At 38.0% G+C, this 20,907-nt stretch overlaps 1 protein-coding gene across 1 annotated transcript in view; it reads left to right on the plus strand.

The window, feature by feature from the left end:
- UVRAG (UV radiation resistance associated) overlaps positions 1-20,907 on the plus strand; it is a 301,274-nt gene that overhangs the window by 50,776 nt on the left and 229,591 nt on the right. The window contains exons 4-5 of the mRNA XM_080817446.1: positions 5,779-5,940; positions 14,316-14,390. Of these exons, the coding sequence (XP_080673572.1) occupies positions 5,779-5,940; positions 14,316-14,390 (237 nt within the window). The remainder of the gene's footprint in view (positions 1-5,778; positions 5,941-14,315; positions 14,391-20,907) is intronic.

Below are 20,907 nucleotides of genomic sequence, written 5' to 3' on the forward strand. Positions count from 1 at the left end.
ATACTGCTTCTCAGCTCTCTGTCTGATAGACCAAATGCTAAAGGTACATTACTTTACAAGCCAGTGATTTTCTTTGGTTGATTGCTCCTATTCCATCCACATTTCTAGTGATCACTTTGGTGTCTGCAGAGATTAGTGACTAGTCAGAGTTTGTGTTGAGATATTTGAATGAAACTCTATTTAGCAGGGCGGCTAAACAGTTATAGTGAGATAGATATTGGGGTCATATAAGAATGGAATTCTGTTGATCTTAGGTTAAAATTCTTGGGTAGTTGGAATTTAGTTTTTCTATGATTCAATATAACACTGTTCACAGAAATGTGCTGCTTACTGTGTTATCATCATGCTGTTTATTGGCAGTCTTTCAGTTTCCTCAGACATCCATATCCATTGATCAGACATTCATTTACTCATGCAGCAAAAACTTATTGCATGCATATCATGGGCTTTTCAAGCTTTTAAGATCTTGTAAACAAATGAGACAATGTTCTTATCTATCAGAGCTTTTATTTTTAGTGGAAGGAAATCAGGCAATAAAAATACAAAAATATAAGTGAAAAAGATATATCAGGCATGAAGTACTATGAAATTGGAAGTCATGTCTTATCTCCAGAAGCTTGAACAACCAAACCAATACACATGTATCAGTATAGTCCCTGAAACAAAAACAAGCCCTACCCTACTCCCCTCCCTGCTTTGGTCAGAAAAATAAATGCCACAGAGTCAAGAACAGTTACCCTTACATGAGGACCCTTTGACTTACTGATTTATATCATATGAAAATTGTTAATTTTATATGGTTGATTATATTTACATTTAGTCATGAAAGCCCTAACATTTAATATAGGGGAAATAAATGAAAGTAATCGATATATTGTAGTTCATTTCTATTGATGTCATGAAATCTCCTTAACATTTTGACTTTTCAGAATGTTTCAGCTATCTGAATGATTGTCTCTCTCTTTTTAAAGTTTTTTAAACAAGATTTTATTTGAGAGAGAGAAAGAGAGGATGAGAGCATGAGGAGGGGGAGGGGTAGAGGGAGAGGAAGAAACAAATTCCCCACTGAGCAGGGAGCCTGTGTGGGACTCGATCCCAGGACTCTGGGGTTATGACCTGAGCTGAAGGCAGATGCTTAACCCAGTGAGCCACCCAGGCACCCGCTGAATGATTCTCTTGAACAATAAAATTATTTCAGAGCATAAAGTTAACCTTGTCATTCTTAATTGTAAAACTTTTCCATGGATCCTCCACATCTTGTTCAAAGTACTCCTTGGCAATGCGTAAAGGATGCTTCAGGTGGTTTATTGTTTTTGTTTTTGTTTTAATTTTAATTTTTTTTAAAGATTTTATTTATTTATTTGACAGACAGAGATCACAAGCAGGCAGAGGCAGGCAGAGAGAGAGGGGGAAGCAGGCTCCCCGCCAAGCAGAGAGCCTGATGCGGGGCTCGATCCCAGGACCCCGGGACCATGACCTGAGCCGAAGGCAGAGGCTTAACCCACTGAGCCACCCAGGCGCCCCTGTTTTAATTTAAATTTTAAGGTGATCTCTATACCCAATGTGGGGCTCAAACTCAACGACCCTGGGATCAAGAGTCTGGTAGACTGACTAAGCCAGTCAGCGCCCCCAGATATCCTTCAGTGTAGCCTCTTGTTTATCTCGAGCCTGTGTCCTGTTGCTCTTGCGTTGCGTGTTCCAGGAGTTGTCTTAGCTCCCTGACCATACCTTGCTACGTCACACTGCTGATCCCTTGTGAATTGTGTTCCTTCTGCCTGAAACTCCTTATTTTAACCTAGGGAAATCCTGTTTGTCCTTTAAAAACCAAGTTTCACAGCCTCTGTGGTGATGTCTTTCCCCTGTTTGAGGTTTAATTCCCTTCTGTGCATAATATTGTTACTGAACTTTTCATGAAATAATGTAATTATTTAAATACAGGTTTGAATCTAACAAGTTAGAGGTATTTTGAGGGCACTGTGTATGTGTTGCTTCTTAATAATTGTCTTAAGTATTGAATAAATGAATTACCATATGAAGCCATATTAGTAAGAAATTAGAATATATCCTCCTTCTAATAGCTGTAATAAATAAGCAGCAAAATTCAGAAGTACTGGTGGTCATTCTGAGCAGCAGCGTGCAGCATGGGCTTCCCTCCCAGGTCAGGCCTGCCCGTGCTCTGGAGAAGCCTGGAGAACAGGCAGAGCTGTGAGGGGACTGACTCACTGAGACGGCTGAGGGATCTATTTCTGCTGGCTTTGGCTGGAGAACCCTTTCCTGGCCTTGTCGGGATGGAGAATTCAGAGCCCTCCTAGGGCTGTTGTCATCTATTGAGTCCCTACTTGTGTGTCTGGGGCTTTGGGGTCTTGTTCTGTGAGGAAGATTTAGTATCTCATTTTACGAGGAGGAAGCAGACTCAGAGGGCCTAGACAGGTTTCTCCAGCTCATCACACGAACATGACCTTGCTTGTTTGGTTGGTTTGGGTTGGATTTTGTGGGTTTTCAGACCATTTGGGCCGCACGTAGGTCCTGGCCCTCTTCTCCCTTCATTCACACTCTCTCTGGCTGACCTGGCTCGGGCCGTGGTTGCCCCTTCCACCTTCCCCTCTCCTCTGGGCTCCAGACGGCCGCCTGACGTCTGCGCTCACGCGTCCCGAAGGCCTCTCACAGCTGGCGCGCTGGGGTGTGGACTCCGGTTCTCTTGCCCACCCCGTCCCGGTGCTGCACTCCTTCGCCTCTGCCAGTCTTCCCCTGTGCAGAAACTGGCACATCATCCACCCGTTGTTGGAGGCAGAGACCCGGGAGACGTTCTAGATTCCTCCCTTAGCTGGCTGCTCAGCTTCGCCCATCAGCAACTCCTGTCACGTCTCATTCCAAAACACCTCCCGCTTCCGTGTCCCATCTCTGTTCTCCATCTCCCAGACCGTCAGCTGCAGGCACGGCGGCACCAGCCTCTGGACTGATGCTCTTTCTCCTCTTCTTGGTTTCCTCCTTCGGCAAATGGTTGTTGGGGGCACATGTACTTACAGGTATACCTCATTTTACTGCACTTCGCAGATAAGGTGTTTTTACAAATGAAATGTTTATGGCAACCCGACTTTGAACAAGTCTGTTGGTGCCATTTTCCCAAAAATATTTGCTCACTTCCTGTCTCTGTGTCATGTTTTAGTGATTCTTGCAGTATTTCAGAATTTTCATTATGATTATACTTTTTTTTAAAGATTTTATGCATTTATTTGTCAGAGAGAGAGAGAGAGAGGGAGAAAGAGAGAGCACAAGCAGGGGGAGCTGCAGGCAGAAGGAGAAGCAGACACCCTGCTGAGCAGAGAGCCCAATATGCGACTTGATCCCAGGACCCTGGGATCATGAACTGAGCCAAAGGCAGGCACTTAACCTGCTGAGCTACCCGGGTATCCCATTGTGATTATACTTGTTATGGTGCTGTGACTTTGTTATCACAATTGTTCTGGGCCACCATGCACTGCTTCTATAATGAGAGTGAACTTAATTGATAAATGTTGTGTGTGTTTTAACTCCTCCACCGACCAGCCATTCCCCCACCTCTCTCCATGTCCTCAGGCCTCTCCCCTCTTCCCCTGAGATAGAACAATATTGAAGTTAGGGCAGTTGATAGCCCTACAATGGCCTCTTAGACATTCAATGAAAGAATCACATGCCTCTCTAAATCACAAGCTAGAAATGCTTAAGCTTAGTGAGGAGAGCATGTTGAAAGCCAAGATATACTGAAAGCTAGGCCTCTTGCACCAAACAGCCAAGTTATGAATGTAAAGGAAAAGATCTGGAAGGAAGTTAAAAGTGCTACTCCAGTGAATACACAATGATAAGAAAGCGGAACAGTCTTATTGCTGATGTGGAGAAAGTTTGAGATGTCTGGATGAAAGATCAATCCGGCTACAACTTTCCCTTAAAGCAAAGCCTAATCCAGAGCAAGGCCCTAACTCTCTTCAATTCTGTGAAGGCTGAGAGAGGGTGAGGAAGCTGTAGAAGAGAAGTCGAGTCTAGCAGAGGTTGGTTCATGAGGTTTAAAGAAAGAAGTGTGTCCGTGAGGGTTAAGTGCAAGGTGAAGCAGCAGGTGATGATGTAGAATCTGCAGCAAGTCATCCAGAAGGCCTGGTGAAGATGAGTAATAGGTGGCTACACTAAACAACAGATTTTCAGTGTAGGTGAAACAGCCTGTTTACTTGAAAGGGTGCCTTCTAGGACTTTCACAGCTAGAGAAGTCAGTGCCTGGCTTCAAAGCTTCAGAAGGACAGGCTGACTCTCTTGGCAGGGCCTAATGCTGCTCGTGACTAAATTGAAGCCAATGTCATTTACCATTCTGAAAATCTTAGGACCCTTAAAAGTTGTGCTAAATCTACTCTGCCTGTGCTCCCTAAACAGGGCAAGAAGGCCTGAATGGCAGCACATATGTTTACAACATGATTCCATGAATATTTTAAGCCCACTGTTGAGATATGCTCAGAAAAGGATTCCTTTCAAGATATTACTCCTTGTGGAAAATGCACCTGGTCACCCAAGAGTTCTGATAGAGATGTACAATGCAATTAAAGTTGTTTTTGTGCCTGCTGACACAGCATCCATTCTGTAGCCCATATGGATCCAGGAGTCATTTGAACTTTCTAGTCTTACTATTTAAGAAGTACATTTTGTAAGGCTATAGCTGCTGTAGGTAGTGATTCCTCTGCTGAATCTGGGCAAAGTCAGTTGAAAACCTTCCAGAAAGGTTTCACCATTCTAGATGCCTTTAACAACACTCACGATTCCTGGGAGGAGGTCAAAATATCAATATTAAGAGGAGTTTGGAAGAAGCTGATTACAATCCTAATATAGATGACTGTGAGGGGTTCAAGACTTGAGTGGAGGGAGTAACTGTAGATGTGGTGAAAATAGCAAGAGAACTAGAATTAGAGGTGAGGTCTGAAGACATGACTGAGTTGCTGCAACCTCATGATAAAACTTGAACGGATGAGGAGTTACTTCTCATAGAACAACGGAAGTGGCTTCTTGGGAAGTAATCTGCTCCTGGTGAAGATTTTGTGAAGATGGTTGAAATGACAACAAAGGATTTAGAATATGACATAAACTTGGTTGATAAAGCAGTGGTAGATTTGAGAAGATTGATTGTATGTTTGAAAGAGGGTTTACTGTGGGTAAAATGCTGTCAGACAGCATTGCATGCTACAGAGAAATCATTCATGAAAGGAAGAGTCAGTCAATCAGTGCAACAAATTCGGTTGTTGTCTTATTTTAAGAAATTATCACAGCTGCCCCAGCCTTTAGCAGCCACCACCCTGATGCGTCAGCAGCCATCGACACTGGGCAGGACCCTCCACCAGCACAAAGATTATGAATAGCTAAAAGCTCACATGATGGTTACATTTTTAAGCAATAAAGTATTTTTTAATTGAGGTATGTACATTTTTTTTAGACATGATGCTGTTGTACTTAAGCTTAATAGACTGTGGTATAGTATAAACATAACTTTTATATGCACTGAGAAACCAAAAGATTCATTTGACTTGCTTTAGTTCGGTACTTGCTTTATTGTGGTGCTTTGGGACCAAACTTGCAATTATTTCTTAGGTTTGCTTATACCATTATCACCCCCATTGTGTTAATTAGATGTCTTCCTGGTTTATTTAAGTCTGCAGTTTGATGTATTTTTGAAGTCTTTTGGTTTTCAAAAACAAAATGATTTCTAATCTAATTGAAATAACTGTAAGCAAATTAGAGTCTTCATGCTTTCCTTTCCATCAACAGAATCCAACATGGCGGAGTCTCGATTTTGGAATAATGCCAGACCGTCTTGATACGTCTGTGTCTTGTTTTGTGGTGAAGATATGGGGTGGAAAGGAGAACATCTACCAGCTTTTGATTGAATGGAAAGTCTATTTGGATGGGCTGAAATACTTGGGTCAGCAGGTAATTTTTAGACTGTAGTTTTGAGTGTTTGTCTTCTCTAAGCCTACCTAACCTTTCTGTATATTGTTTAGATTCTACATTTCCTATTATAGAGAACCCTTATGATTATTTACTTAATTATAGAAATTCTGAGTCATGGCCAAGTTTAAAAATAACTTTTAATTGAAGAAACTTATGAAGAAGTACCCTGAGCTGTTACTTTAAGAGGAATTTTTTTTTAAGGAAAGAATATGCTTTCCCATAGCATTCTGCTTCTTCTGTTTTATTGCACTTGATCTTAGCCACAAGGCTGAGAAGCGATCTTCTCTTTTATTGGATCTAAAAATTAAGTTGCAAATATAGAACATACTATTAAATACTTCTCTTACGACCAGTAGAGTTGAATGATTTTGGGAAGGAGAGGTACTATTTAGTTATTTATTTTTTAATTTTTAATTTTTTTTTTTTTTGGAGAGCTATTATTGTTTATTAAACACAGGGCTGACAAATGCCTGGCTTGCATACTACTGCCAAGTCCCTATGAGTGAGGTAGCTATTGGATCATAGTATTCCTCCAGCTGAGCTTTGAAGTTGCTCCATAATCCCTTTGGACACAGTGTTCTGGGATGCAGCTAGCAATGTATCAGAATTGCTGATATATGAAACCTATTTACCATCCCCAGACTAGGTTATTATACTTAATATTTTATAGCAGCCTTGTGAAGGTTGGTATTAGTGCCCTTATTTTCTAAATGGGAAAATTGAACCATAGGGAGTTTAAGTAACTGCTCAAGATCACACTGCTAGGTGGAGGAAGATTGAAATCTAGGCCTGACCGACTTACAGATGCATTCTTTGTGCTGTACCACACTGATCTATACATGTGGTCCTTGGTAACCTACCTTGGAATAAATGCTGTGTCTATTTGTGATACCTATTGGATACTGTTAAAGGTAACTCCAAAATGTTAGTCGTATCTATGAATATCCTTGATGTTTCTTAATATTTATTCAATATAGACTTTCTGATTTCTTTCTTTCTTTCTTCCTTTCTTCCTTTCTTCCTTTCATTTATTTATTTATATTATTATTTTGAGAGAGAGAGAAAAAACATGCACATGACTGGGGGTGGGGGATTAAAGGCAGAGGGGGAGAGAGAGAGAGGATCTTAAGCAGGCTCCATACCCAGTGCAGAGGCTGACACAGGGCTCAATCTCATGACCCTGAGAAAATGGCCTGAGCTGAAATCAGAGCCGGACGCTTAACCAGCTGAGTCACCCAGGCGCCCCTGCTTTATTTCTTTTAAAGAAACAATTTAATTCCACATATTTTTTTTTTCAGATTAAAAAAAAAAACTCCTCTGCCCTCATTTTGCTTACCATATACTTTATTTTGTGTCTTCCTGTAGTGATCAGAACAATGCATGTAAATAGATATTTTACATAACTAAATGCTAACTGCTATGGATTCTTACTCTTTTTTGTTTTTCTATTTTTCCTTCTGTTTTAGGACTGGTCTCAATGAAAATTTATAAAATTATGACTTTTGGCTTAGGGCCTCTTTCCTCTCTTTCAGCATGAGACACTTGTTGCCTTTAGGCTGGCCATCCAGAGCCCTGCACTGAGATGTATTCTTTTTCTGTCTTCCCACATAGCGTAGTTGGCTCTCTGTGGATGGACAATGGTATTGAGCTCTTTTTTTTTTTTTTTAAGATTTTATTTATTTATTTGGCAGAGAAAGATCACAAGTAGGCAGAGAGGCAGGAAGAGAGAGAGAGAGAAGCAGGCTCCCCGCTGAGCAAAGAGCCCAATGCGGGGCTCGATTCCAGGATCCTGAGATCATGACCTGAGCTGAAGGCAGCAGCTTAACCCACTGAGCCACCCAGGCGCCCCTGGTATTGAGCTCTTATCTTTTTTCTGAAAGTACTTACATTTCATGGAGGATGCTTCTTAACATTAGAGTTGTATGGCTGTAGTCTGGCAGGGGGTTTTTGGCCAAAGAAGATGGACTTCATGCTTTTCAACTCACATATTCCTTGGGTAGTGATCTCCTTGAAGTACCCAACTGTGTTTATGTCGAACCTGCTCTAATTTCAGAGAGTCCGTTTTTGGGTGTCTTCTTACAAAGCTGGTTAGTGGGTATAACAGAGAACAGAGAAAGAGAAAACATGTTTTCTATGCCAGTTAGAAGCTTATTGTAGAAAGGCAGCTCACCTACAAAATAGATACAATAAGTAACATACTACTAGGAAATCAGATAAAATAAAATTGTACATTTTCAGAGGAAAATAAGACTAAGATGTATCAGGAGAACAGCCGGAATTACTTAGGTTCATTGATCAATCATCTGCTTTCTACCAGGCATTATTCTTACTGTTAAGGTTCCAGAGACTGATAAGACAAGATCCTTAGACTTGGTAAGCTCATGATTGGTGAATACCTGCATGGACCTGCAGAGCACCGTACTGTTTTGATTGCTGTAGCTTTGTGATATAATTTGGGGGAGTATATGAAAGAGGTATTTAGACAAGTCGGGATAGAGTCAGGGAGGGCTGACTTTTGAATGAAACTTTGTTTACAGGTCAGGTTTGTTGAGGTATAATGTATATACAATGAAATTACCCTTTTAAGGTAAGTTCAGTAGATTTGACAAATGTATAAGTTCTATTAACCACCACAATGAATAATGCTTCTGTGAATATTTAAATATACACCTTTATGTTGACATATGTTGTCATTTCTATTGAGTAAATACGTAGGAATGGAATTTCTGGGTCTAGTGGAAAGTGTATGTTAAAATTTATAAAAAGCTGCCAAGTTGTTTTCCATTCTGTTGGGTTTTAACCATTCTGATGGATTCGAAATGGTATCTTGTTGTGACTTTTTTGGGTAAAGTTTTAATTGTAATTACCCAGTGTTCATCATGACAAGTGCACTCCTTAATCCCCATCACCTATTTCACCCATCCCCCACCTACCTCCCCTTGGTAACCACCGATTTTTTCTCTATAGTTAAAAGTTAAAGTTATAGTTATAGTTAAAAGTCTGTTTCTTGGTTTGTCTCTGTCTCTTCCCTCCCTTTTGTTCATTTGTTTCATTTCTTAAATTCTACATAAGAGTGAAATCATATGGAACTTATCTTTTTCTGATTGATTTATTTTACTTAGCATTATCCTTTTGAGCTCCATCCATATCATTGCAAATGACAAGATTTCATTCTTTTTTATGGTCGAGTAATAGACACACACACACACACACACACACATCTTTTTTTATCCATTTGTCAATCGGTGGACATTTGGGCTGTTTCCATATCTTGGCTATCATAAATAAAACTGCTCTAAACATAGGGGTGCATATATCCCTTTGAATTAGTGTTTTTGTATTATTTGGGTAAATACTTAATAGTGCAATTTCTGGATCATAGGGTATTTCTATTTTTAAAATTTTGAGGAAACTCCATACTGTTTTCCACAGTGGCTGCACCAGTTTGCATTCCACCAACAATGCACAAGCGTTCCTTTCTCTCCACATCTTCGCCAACACCTGTTGTTTCTTGTGTTCTTGATTTTAGCCATTCTGACAGTTGTGATATCTCATTGTAGTTTTGATTTGCATTCCCTGGTGTTAAGTGATGATGAGCATCTTTTCATGTGTCTGTTGGCCATCTGGATGTCTACTTTGGAGAAAAGTCTGTTCATGTTTTCTGCCCATTTTAAAAATTGGATTATTTGCTTTTTTGGGTATTGACTTTTATAAATTCTTTATATATTTTGGATACAAACCTTTTGTTTGATGTCATTTGTAAATATCATCTCCTATTCAGTAGGTTGCCTTTTTGTTTTGTTGATTGTTTCTTTGGCTGTGCAGAAGTTTTTTATTTTGATATAGTCCCAATAGTGTATTTTTGCTTTTCTTTCCCTTATGTCAGGGGACCAATCTAAAAAACAGTTGGTGTCAGAGAAATTACTGCCTGTGCTCTTTTCTAAGATTTTTATGGTTTCAGGCCTCACATTTAGATCTTTAGTCCATTTTTTAAAAAACTTTATTCATTTGACAGGCAGAGATCACAAGTAGGCAGAGAGGCAGGCAGAGAGAGAGAGAGGAGGAAGCAGGCTCCCTGCTGAGCAGAGAGCCCGCTGTGGGGCTTGATCTCAGGTCCCTGAGATTGTGACCTGAGCCGAAGGCAGAGGCTTTAACCCACTGAACCATCCAGGCGCCCCTCTTTAGTCCATTTTAAATTTATTTTTGTGTATGGTGTAAGAAAGTGGTCCAGTTTCATTCTTTTGCATGTGGCTGTCCAGTTTTCCCAACACCATTTGTTGAAGAGACTATCATTTTCTCATCGGATATTCTTTCTTGCTTTGCTGAAGCTTAATTGACCAGATGATTATGGGTTTATTTCTAGATATTCTATTCTGTTCCATTGATCTATGTGTCTGTTTTTGTGCCAGTACCATACTAGTTTTGATTACTGCAGCTTTGTAGTATAACTTGAAGTCCAGGATTGTGATGCCTCCAGATTTGCTTTTCTTTTTCAAGATTGCTTTAGTGATTCAGGTTCTTTTGTGGTTCCATATAAATTTTAGGATTGTTTGTTCTGTTTCTATGGAAAATGCTATTGGTATTTTGACAGGGGTTGCATTAAATATGTAGATTGCTTTGAGTAGTATAGACATTTTAACAATATCTGTTCTTCCAATCCATGGGCATGGAATTTGGAATGTGTTTCCATTTCTTTGTGTCATCTTCAATTTCTTTCATCAGGGTTTTATAGTTTTCAGAGTACAGGTCTTTTACCTCTTTGGTTAGATTTATTCCTAGGTGTCTTATTATTTTGGGAGTAATTGTAAATGGGATTTTTTTTTTTTTACTTATTTTTTAAAAAAGATTTTATTTATTTATATCATAGGGAGAGAGGGAGAGAACAAGTCGGGGGGGGGGCGGGGGAGGTAGTGGCAGAGGAAGAGGGAGAAGCAGACTGCTGATGCAGGGCTCGATCCCAGGACTTCTGGATCATGAACTAAGCCAAAGGCAGATGGTTAACTGACTGAGCCACCCAGGTACTCCTGGAATTGTTTTCTTAATTTCTTCTTCTGCTGCTTAACTGTGGGTATATAGAATATTCTGATTTTAATTTTAATTTATCTAGTGATGAAGTCATGTTGAGCAATGAAAAAATGTTTATTTGTCATCATTCTCTCTCTTGCCCTTTTTTTTTAGTGAAATGTTTATTCAGGTTTTTTGCCCAGTTTTTATTTGGCTGTTTGAATTCTCATTATTGAGTTGTAAAACTTCTGTATGTATTGTGGATATGAGTTAGTTCTTTATGAGATAGTATTTTCTGAATATTTTCTGCTAGTCTGTGGCTTGTCCTTTTTTTTTTTTTTTAATTTTTTTTTTATTTGACACACAGAGCACAAACAGAGAGAGTGGCAGGCAGAGGGAGAGGGAGAAGCAGGCTCCCCACTGAGCAGGGAGCCTGATGCGGGACTTGATTCCAGGACTCTGTGATCATGACCTGAACTGAAGGCAGACACTTGAGCAACGGAGCTACCAAGGCGCCCTTTGTCCTTTCATTTCTTTAAGTGTCATTTAAATAACAAGTTTATAAGTGTTAAAGTCCACTATGTCGGTGCTTGCTTTTATGTTTCATACTTTTTGTGTCTTATCTAAGACATATTTGCCTAATCCAGGGTCACAGAGATTTTCTCCTATGGGGTTTTTCCTCTAGAAGTTTTATACTATTAGGTTTTACGTTTATGTCTATGATCATTTTGGATTAACTTTTATTTTAAAGTATAAGGTTCTTTTTTTTGCAAATGGATGAACATTTTTTTCTGTACTCTGTTATAAGAGCTATTATTTCTCCATTGAATTACCTTGCTATCTTTGTTGAAAATCGATTATTTAAAATAATTTTGTGTGGGTCTGCTTCTGGACTCTCTTCTGTTTCATTGTTCTATAGGTCTGTCTTTATGTCAATACCACATTGTCTTGAATTCCGTAGTTTTATACATCATGAATTCAGGTAATAAGAATCCTCCAACTTTGATCTTTTTTCAGATTGTTCTGGCTGTTTTAGATCTTTTGCCTTTACCTATACACTTTAGAATTAATTTGTCAATTCTACAAAAATCTGAGAAAATTTGGGGAGAATTGATATCTTGCTAGTATTGGATGTTTCAGTGTATGGACATCTCTCCATTTGGGAAAATCTTTGATTTCATTCATCAGCATTTTGTAGTTTTAAGTATATAGGTCTTGCACATATTTTGTTAAATTTGTACCTGTGATTCCATGTTTTTTATGCTAGTTTAAATGCTATTCATTTAAAGAATATGCCTATTTCCAGTTGTTGTTGCTAGTATATAGAAACATTTCTGTATTAAGCATGTATTCTGTGACCTTGCTAAACTCATTTATTAGATCTAGTAGGTTTTTTTTTTTTTTTTTGTAGATTCCTTTTGTAGATTGCTGTGTAGGCAATCGTGTCTGTGAACACATGGTCTAATTTCTTCCTTTCTAATGAATACGTGTTTTTTCTCTTTTCTTATCATTTCATTGGTAAGACCTCAGTACAGTGTTGACTAGAAGTGAGTAAAGTGGGCATCCTTGTTTTGTTACTGATGTTGTGTAAACGTATTAAGTCTTTCATTATTAAGTATAATATTAGCTGTAAATTTTGTAGCACTTTGTCAGGGTGAGGAAAGTTCCTTTCAAAATGGATTACATTTGCTAATATTTTATTAAGGCTTCTTTCATCTATGTCCATGGGGGATATTGGTCTGTACTTTTCTTGCCTTGTTCTTGTCCAGTTTAGTATGAGAGTAATGATGGTTTTGTAAAATGGATTGGGAAACCTTAACTCTTCTATTTTCTGGAGGAATTTGTGTGAAGTTGGTATTACTTATTCTGCAGATGTTTGGCAGAATTCTTCAGTGAACCCATCTGGGTGTTAAGATTTCCTTGTGGGGAAATTTAAAAATATGACTTCTGTTACTTTATTAGACGTAGGGCTATTTAGCCTCTCTGTGCCTTCTTATGTGAGCTTTGATAGTTTGTTTTCCAAAGAATTAATCGGTTTCACCTAAGATTTCAAGTTTATTAGTATAAAGATTTCCACAATATTGCTATATTCTTGTAATGTATATAGGCTATATAATGATCCTTTCCTCTTTCATTCTTGGTATATGTAATTTCTGTCTCCTCTCTTGATCATTGCGTAGAGATTTATCTGTCTTCTTAGGTTTTCAAATAACTAGTGTTTGGTTTCTTTGATTATTGTTATTGTTTTCAGTTTCATTGATTTCTGATTTTATCCTTTAATTTTCTTCCTTTTGCTTGCTTTGGGTTTACTTTGCTCTTCTTTACCAGTTTCTAAAGGTAGGATTTTTGTATTACCGTTTTGAGACTTTCTTTTCTAGATTAAGCATCTACTAAATTTTTCTCTAAGTCTTACTTGAACTCACAAACTTTGATGTTATATTTTCATTTTCATTCAATTCAAAATACTTCCCTTTTATTTCTCCTTGATCCATAGGTTATTTAGAGGTATGATGTTTAATTTTCAAGCATTTGTGAATTTTCCAGGGATCTTTCTTTTGTGGATTTCTACTTGAATTCTGTTGAGTTTAGAGAAAATAGTTATATGATTTCAATCTTTTCAGCTTTTCTGAGGTTTTTATTTTATGGCCTTAGAATATAAAGTCTCTTTATTGGTAAATGTTTCTAATACATGTGATGTGTATTCTTTTGTTGTTGAATCCAGATGTCATTTAGGTTAAATTGATTGATAGTCTTGAGTGAAATTTGGATGATATGTTGGATTTAGCCATAGGAGCTGGGGGTAGGCACAGAAGTATTATATAACAGACATAATCTGATTCATTCAGTTTTACTTGAGGAAACTAGAGTCCAGAGTGATTGCAACTTACATATTATTATCTAAATTTAAACTGTCTTCTTGAAAATAGAAAGTAATATTCATCTTTTTTTTCCCTAGGACTTTATAGTTTTTAAAGCACTCTTTTAGATTTAATTGTATTGTGTTTCCTTTGAGATCTGAGAATGTATAGTATGTCTCTGGATCCCTTATATTTCAGAAATAACCTTTCCATAGCAATCTCAAGAAGTGTTTGTAGAAAATATATGTGAATGATCATGCCTCTTATCTAGGTATAATGATTTTGTGAGCCCTTTGACTAAAGCACCAAAGCAGCTAGCACTCAGTTGATTACCTGGTCTTAGGATAAATGATATATTTTCTGCTGGCTTGTTAGGTTAGTCATCCTGTTTCTCAGCATTGAAGTAGGTCTTGCTGTAACTGTCATGCCTTAATCATAATAAAACTTAATTGGAATGAGAAAAACTGATAGCATGTTTTTCTTCTCTCTTAGATTCATGCTCGCAACCAAAATGAAATAATTTTTGGGCTGAATGATGGCTACTATGGTGCTCCATTTGAACATAAGGTAAGAGGATTTTCCTAATGCTGTGAGTTTTGTTTAGTGTAGCTGTGCCTTGACCTACAGTGTAAAAAGCTCTGTGTAAACAGAATCTTGTTTTAAGTATCATTGTACATTTATTTAGTGTGGCTTAAGGTGATGCTTTTTAAAGGGAAAACTTGTTTTGTAACCACCCGATTCATCTTCTCTAAATCCAGATTATTAATTTTCTTAACAGAAAATCTGGGCTTTTTGCTCTTATTCTATGTAATTCTTTGGAGAGTGAAAACAGAATGGTGAATTTTGATTAAGTGCAATACAGTTTTATTAAATGTTTCAGATACCTTTTACACTTTGAGTAAATTTAAGAAACTGTGAGTCAAGTGGTATTATAGTCAGTGCTATCTCTATATCTACAGGCAATTAGAGAAAGGAAAGGGAAGAGAATTCGTATTTACCAAGTGCCTACTATCTGTGTTATTATGCCAGGTGATTCATGTTCTTTATCCCACTTAATACTAGCCACAAAACAATGAGGTGAGTTTTCTATGTTACTTGCTCTTAGTGATCACATTGGTTCATAATTCTTCGTTGTGTGAAATGCTATTTCTGGAATGCTCCATTCATTTAGCAGCTAATTACTCAGTACCTGCCATTTGTCAGCCATTGTGCCCTCTCCATAAGTGCTAAAGGCACATTGGTGAGCAGATGGGTGTTTTCCAGCAGGAGTGTGTGGAGGAGACAAGCGCTGGTTAGGTGACCTAACAGATGAATACATATAAACACAAATGGTGGTAATGCTATAAGCATGTAGGGAGGATCTTCTGTACACTCTAGGGACTGTCTTTTTGAGAACTAGACTTTTAAGGCTACAATCCAGAGGATGAGTGGAAATGAACCAAGTTCAGAGGGCTGAACGGGAACAGCGTTCTAGCAGAGGAGATTGGCAAGTTGCAAGGCCATGAAGTGGAAAGACACACATGGTGGATTTTAGGGACTAAAGGAAGGTCAGAGTGATGAGGAAGAGTGATACCGGATGAGGGTGGACAGGAAGGCAGGGACCATATCATATAGAACTTTTTAAAGGATTTTGTCCTAAGAGCAGTAGATTTTTAGTGTTGAAGGATTTTTAGCATGACAGAGATATAATTTGATTTGTACTTTAACAATTTCACTCTGTAGTAAAGAATAATTGTAGAAGAGGTAAGAATATATGTGGAAAGACAGAAACGAGGATCATGTAGTCTATTAGGTAAGAGATGCTGATACTTTGAAACAGGGTTATGGCCCAAAAGAGAGAATTTGGATTTAGGAAAGTTTTAGGAGTAAAAATCGTTAGGACTCGGTATCCTTCAAATTTAGAGTATAAGGAAAAAGACGGTGTTAAGGATGACTTTTGGGTTTCTGGCTTGGGTAGTGTAATAGGATAAATAAATGTTCCAGGCACTAGGAGAACTAAGGGACGCTAAAAAGGACCAGGTTTCATGGAGGCAGATTGAGAGCTGATATTTGATCATATGGACTTTGAGATGCCTTTAAGATACCCATGTGCAGATGGAGTTGAGAGGGGAGAAGTGGATTAGAGATAGGAATGTGGGGCCAATGGCAAACAGTCACTGAAATGATGAGTTCAGGCTAGGGACAGGGTGTATAGTGAGGAAAAAGGGGGCTTACTAACCAAGTCTTGAGGCCTCCAACTTTTAAGGGCCAAGTAGAGGTGGAGGCATTGGAAAAGTTGACTGAGAAGGAGTGATGAGGGATGTATAGGGAAAAGAGGGTGGAGTCTCACAGGCTCTCAGAAGCCAAAGAAAGAGATTTTTATTTTGGTTTAGTGTTTGGCATCTAAGGGGCAGGAGTGGGCAAATTAGATGAGGACTGAACATTGCTCATTGGATTTGGCAAAATGGAAGGTATTCCAGGTGACTTCACCAAATTCAGTTCAAGCTCTGATAAGCTTTTTAAAAAAAAATTTGCTTAAACCCCTTATATTCTGGGTTCCTAAACTTTATCAACACTGTGTATAACTTTGACATAAGAGATACCACTTTATAATTCTTTCTTCCTTTGTTTTATAGATCCTCTAATCTGTAAGCTTCTTAAGGACAGATTTGTATATATAATTTTGAATTCCTGGCACCTATCACAGTTCTTGAGACATGGTATTTGCTTAGTAAAAATGTTTGATTTACTGAGAGAATTATGAGATGGCTACTGTTATTGTTTGCAGTATCCCATGTTTAGGGTTATCCATTCCAACCCTGTTGAGGGATTAAGTTCCTCTTGCAACTGGTAACTAGTACACTGTCTAGCACAATATCTGGTACTTAGTAATAATATTAAAGTGAATATTTATTGAACGTGACTGTGTATCAAACACTTTTAAGAGCTTTATATCTGCTATACTATTTAATCTCCATAAGAATTGTGTAGTCAGATACTATTAGTAATTGAAGTTTTGGATAGCCGGTGACTAATAACCCCTTTCTGCTCCCTCTGAGTTTGGAACAAGTTTAGAAATAAGATAGGTGATAGATAAATGGAGATCAGAATGTTGGCTTTATTTCTAATAAAATTAATTGGCAAATGTGTTTTAAATTCTACAACTAAAAGAGCTGGTATATACTTCCTCCCAAATTGAATCTTCCCCCAAAAACAACAGAACAAGCAAAACCAAGATCTTGCCCTTACAGGGACAAAGCCTAATCCTCCAAGCCAAAAGCAGAATTTATGTGTGGTGTAGGCAGGCTGTTCTGACTGGGAGGGAACCTGGAAAGAACTGAGGCTGTCATACTCCGTTTTGTTTTGTCTTCCAAGCTCAGCTGTCAGGTATGTCCTCTGCCTGTTCTGGAGAGAAACAAGAGAAGGACACGGAGAAACTGGACGTGTTCTTTTTAGGACCTGGGATATGGAGTGGGACATCTTTTTTTTTTTTTTTTTAAGATTTTATTTATTTACCTGGCAGAGAAGGAGAGTGGAAGCAGGGGGAGCAGCAGGTACAGGGAGGGGAGAAGCAGGCTCCCTGCTGAGCAGGGAGTTGGGCTCCAGGAGTAGGATATCTTTTGCCTGTGTGGAAGCATGAGTGCAGAGTGTTCCTAGTAATAATAATAATAATAATAATAATAATAATAGCAGCTAATGTTCAGTGAGCTGATAATAATGTTAGGTGCCGTTCTAAGTGCTTTACATAATTTACCTCATTTAAACCTCACAATTGTCTTTTTACAGAAGACAATTTACAATTTACAGAATTTACAGAAGCCTGCACATAGAAGTTAAGTGACTTTCTCAAGATTACAGAGCTACTAAGTAGCAGAGCTGGGATTCAAGACCAAGTGGTCAATAAAAGTTTATTGAATATTTATTATTGTAATAAGTGGTATATATTATTCTTTAGTCCTTCAGTTAGTGAATTTTACAAATTTAGATGCCAGCCTTATCTTGCCCCTGTACCAACTTTCAGGTGAACATCTGATATATAGTTTGAACCTTTAAAAAGTATTAGTTTTCCTTTTTAAAGAAAGCCATAAACAGTTTTTCCAGTCAAGATGTCTTTGTAAGTGCACACTTTGAGACCCTCAACTGCACCAAACAAAAGGCAGTGATAGGTTTGAAAAAAAACAAACAAACCCCAAAACCCAAAGAACAAAAACAAAACAAAACAAAAAAAAACCCTAGTGATTGGTGTGATCAGAGAAATTTCAAGAGACATACTTGCTAAAACAAACTAAAAGCAAGAGAATAAACCCATCTGGAACAGAAGTAGTAGGCAGAAGCCTAGTCCTTGAAAGATGTGCTCCTCTGGGCAAAATGAACAGAAAATGAGCACAAAGCTGAGGTCGGTAGGACTCTCCCGATTATAGAAGGAGGCTGAAAAAAAGACATAGAAACTGCAGATCTTTAATGTTAATTTTAAAAGGAGAAATCTTTAAAAAAAAAAAAAAGGAGAAATCTTAAAAGTGAGCAGAGAGAAGGGAAGTATTACCTACAAATTAGACTGACAGCAGACTTTGCAACAGTAACAGGTGATGCCAGGAGAAGTAGTCCTCGGAGTGCTATTAACTATTAAATGTATAAATGTATAACTATATTTCTAGTCAACCTTCAGTCAAGAGCATGGATGAAAGAGGAACAACTTTAAAGACACACAGATTGAGAATTTACTTCCCACAGACCCTTTATCTATACTGAATATTGGAGCGGAGAAGTGATCCCCAACGGAAGATGTAGGAAATAACAGCAAGACACATGAAAATGGTTACAACGTTAGTAAATGCAGTTAACTACTGACAGCAAACTAACACACACAAAAAACTTCATATGTAACAAGTTATATGTTTTTATGTAAAAACAAACTAGACTATCGTTATTCAAAGTATAGTTTGTGGACCAGAGCTAGTCTAAGAACTGTCTGTCACTAGGGACGCCTGGGTGGCTCAGTCGGTTAAGCCTCTGCCTTCGGCTCAGGTCATGATCCCAGGGTCCTAGGATCAAGTCCCACATCAGGCTCCTTGTCCAGCAGGGAGCCTGCTTCTCTCTCTTTCTCTGCCTGCCACTCTGTCTGCTTGTGCTCTGTGTCTGACAAATAAATAAAAATCTTAAAAAAAAGAAAAAAAAGGAAAAAAAAGAACTGTCACTAGTCTGTGGTGAGCCAAGTATAAAAAGTGAGAGTAAATGTTTCAAAACTTTTATAGCAATTTGACATTATTTTGCCTTTTTATTGTGTTTTACAAAATTATCAGTTCACAGTGGATTGAAGGAAGAGCACCTGGTCATTGGCTGCAGAGCTTTTTAGAAGCACTGCTCTAGACAGCAGTAATGAGGGGAGGGAGGGTATGTAAAGAGTTAAGACTCAATGAGATTACTGATCTGTCTGGGAGGAAGATAGTAAACGACTACAGAATTTGTTAGAAAAATTTGTGGTCAGGGGTGCACATTAAAAATGTGGAAGTATCTAGAGTAGGTTAGAAACCAGAGAATATATATTTTTAAGTAGCAGAGGAAAAAAGGGACTATAAAGAGTAGAAAACTTTATTGACTAGTGGGAGGGAGGAAAGAAAACAAATGGTAAACCAAAACATGTAGTTGAGGTGGTAGAAATAAGTCCAAATATATTTGTAATGACAGTAATTGCAAACATATCTGTGTTGGACATATTTCATAAAGGATTTTATAAAATGCTAAACTAACAAGGCTTTGAGAACAGGATTGTATTTTAAGAACGTATGTACACTAAGTGTAAACTTGTAAACAAGTGTAAACTTGTGGGGTGAAAAGGAAGTACATTTTAAAGCAACTTTATAAAGAGTGACTAGAATTTTTGTTGACGAGTTCTCAAGCATTCTTGTTGTTTTACATTAATCGTGACCTGAAACACTGTTACTATTACTTCTGACGATTATGTTGCTGTCAATCCTCCCTCTGTCCATATTACTTAAAGTGCGTTCAGCCTTTATGGGTCTAAAAGCTGAAATTACTTATTTGCTCAGAACTCTTGCTTCTTTGTTTGTTCTTCCACTTCTCGAAAAGGCTTTACTCATTTCTGTTGAGTTTTTAGGAGCCTGGTCACTCTCTCAACTACATAGGACATTGGATAAGTAGTTCAGTCGCACTCCTAGGAGTGTGTTTGGAAACTACTTAACACATTAGGAAATCTTTGACTAAAATATGCTGTGTGTTTGAATCCGTTGTTCAGCAACCTCTGCTGACATTATTAGGGAGTGATATGTTCTCGTTAATTTTATGTAGTAAGATTGCATTTCTTTGGCATATGAAACATGGAACTCCTTAGCTATTCAACAGCAATGCAGATGAAGAGATGATTGAGTAAATGATGAAAATCTTCTGTCTGTATTTGCAAAAGTCATTTTTTCCATCAATAAATATCAAATACTCTGTGCCCATTATTAAACTAAGTATTTTGGGGTACAAAAGTATTAGATGCAGAGTCACAAATATTTATTTCCTTTAGGTGAGATAAAACACCGTATGTTCCAGAAGAGCTCTGGTTTACAAATGGATTTAGTTTGAAAGATTGTTTCTGAAAATGTCAGTTATTTGGGTCTTGCAGATAACATAGGTGAATTATATGAGTTATAGCGGAACTTTAAATAATCTGAAGAGGAAGAGGTGCTCTTTTTAACATTTGGAGACAGTGGAGAACCGGAGAGGAACTCTGTTGTGGCTTGAAGTTGGAGGAGATGGAGGTTGGTGAATAAAGCTAGGTGGCTGGGAGGGATGTTTTCTGGGTGGATTGAGCTTCTAGAATGGCATTTGGGGAGCATGAGAAGTAAGAGGCTATTGGACCAGCTCCTTATCTAGTAAGCTGGAAACCTTTCAGATCTCAGTTTAGGAGTTTTGCCTTTTATACAGATATGCAAGGCTATCTTTGCTTAAATTGCCTTTTGTCAGCTACTTTTTTTTTTTTTTTTTTTTTTGGCTACTCTTGTTTTTGGGAGGATGCAGACAGCTTACCTGGGTGAGTGTATACTCCTAGTAGATAGAAATACAGATTTTGGAGGCAGATTGGTGTGAGTTTAATTCCAGG

The sequence above is a fragment of the Martes martes genome (assembly GCF_963455335.1).
Source record: "Martes martes genome assembly, chromosome: 10".
Lineage (NCBI taxonomy): Eukaryota > Metazoa > Chordata > Mammalia > Carnivora > Mustelidae > Martes > Martes martes.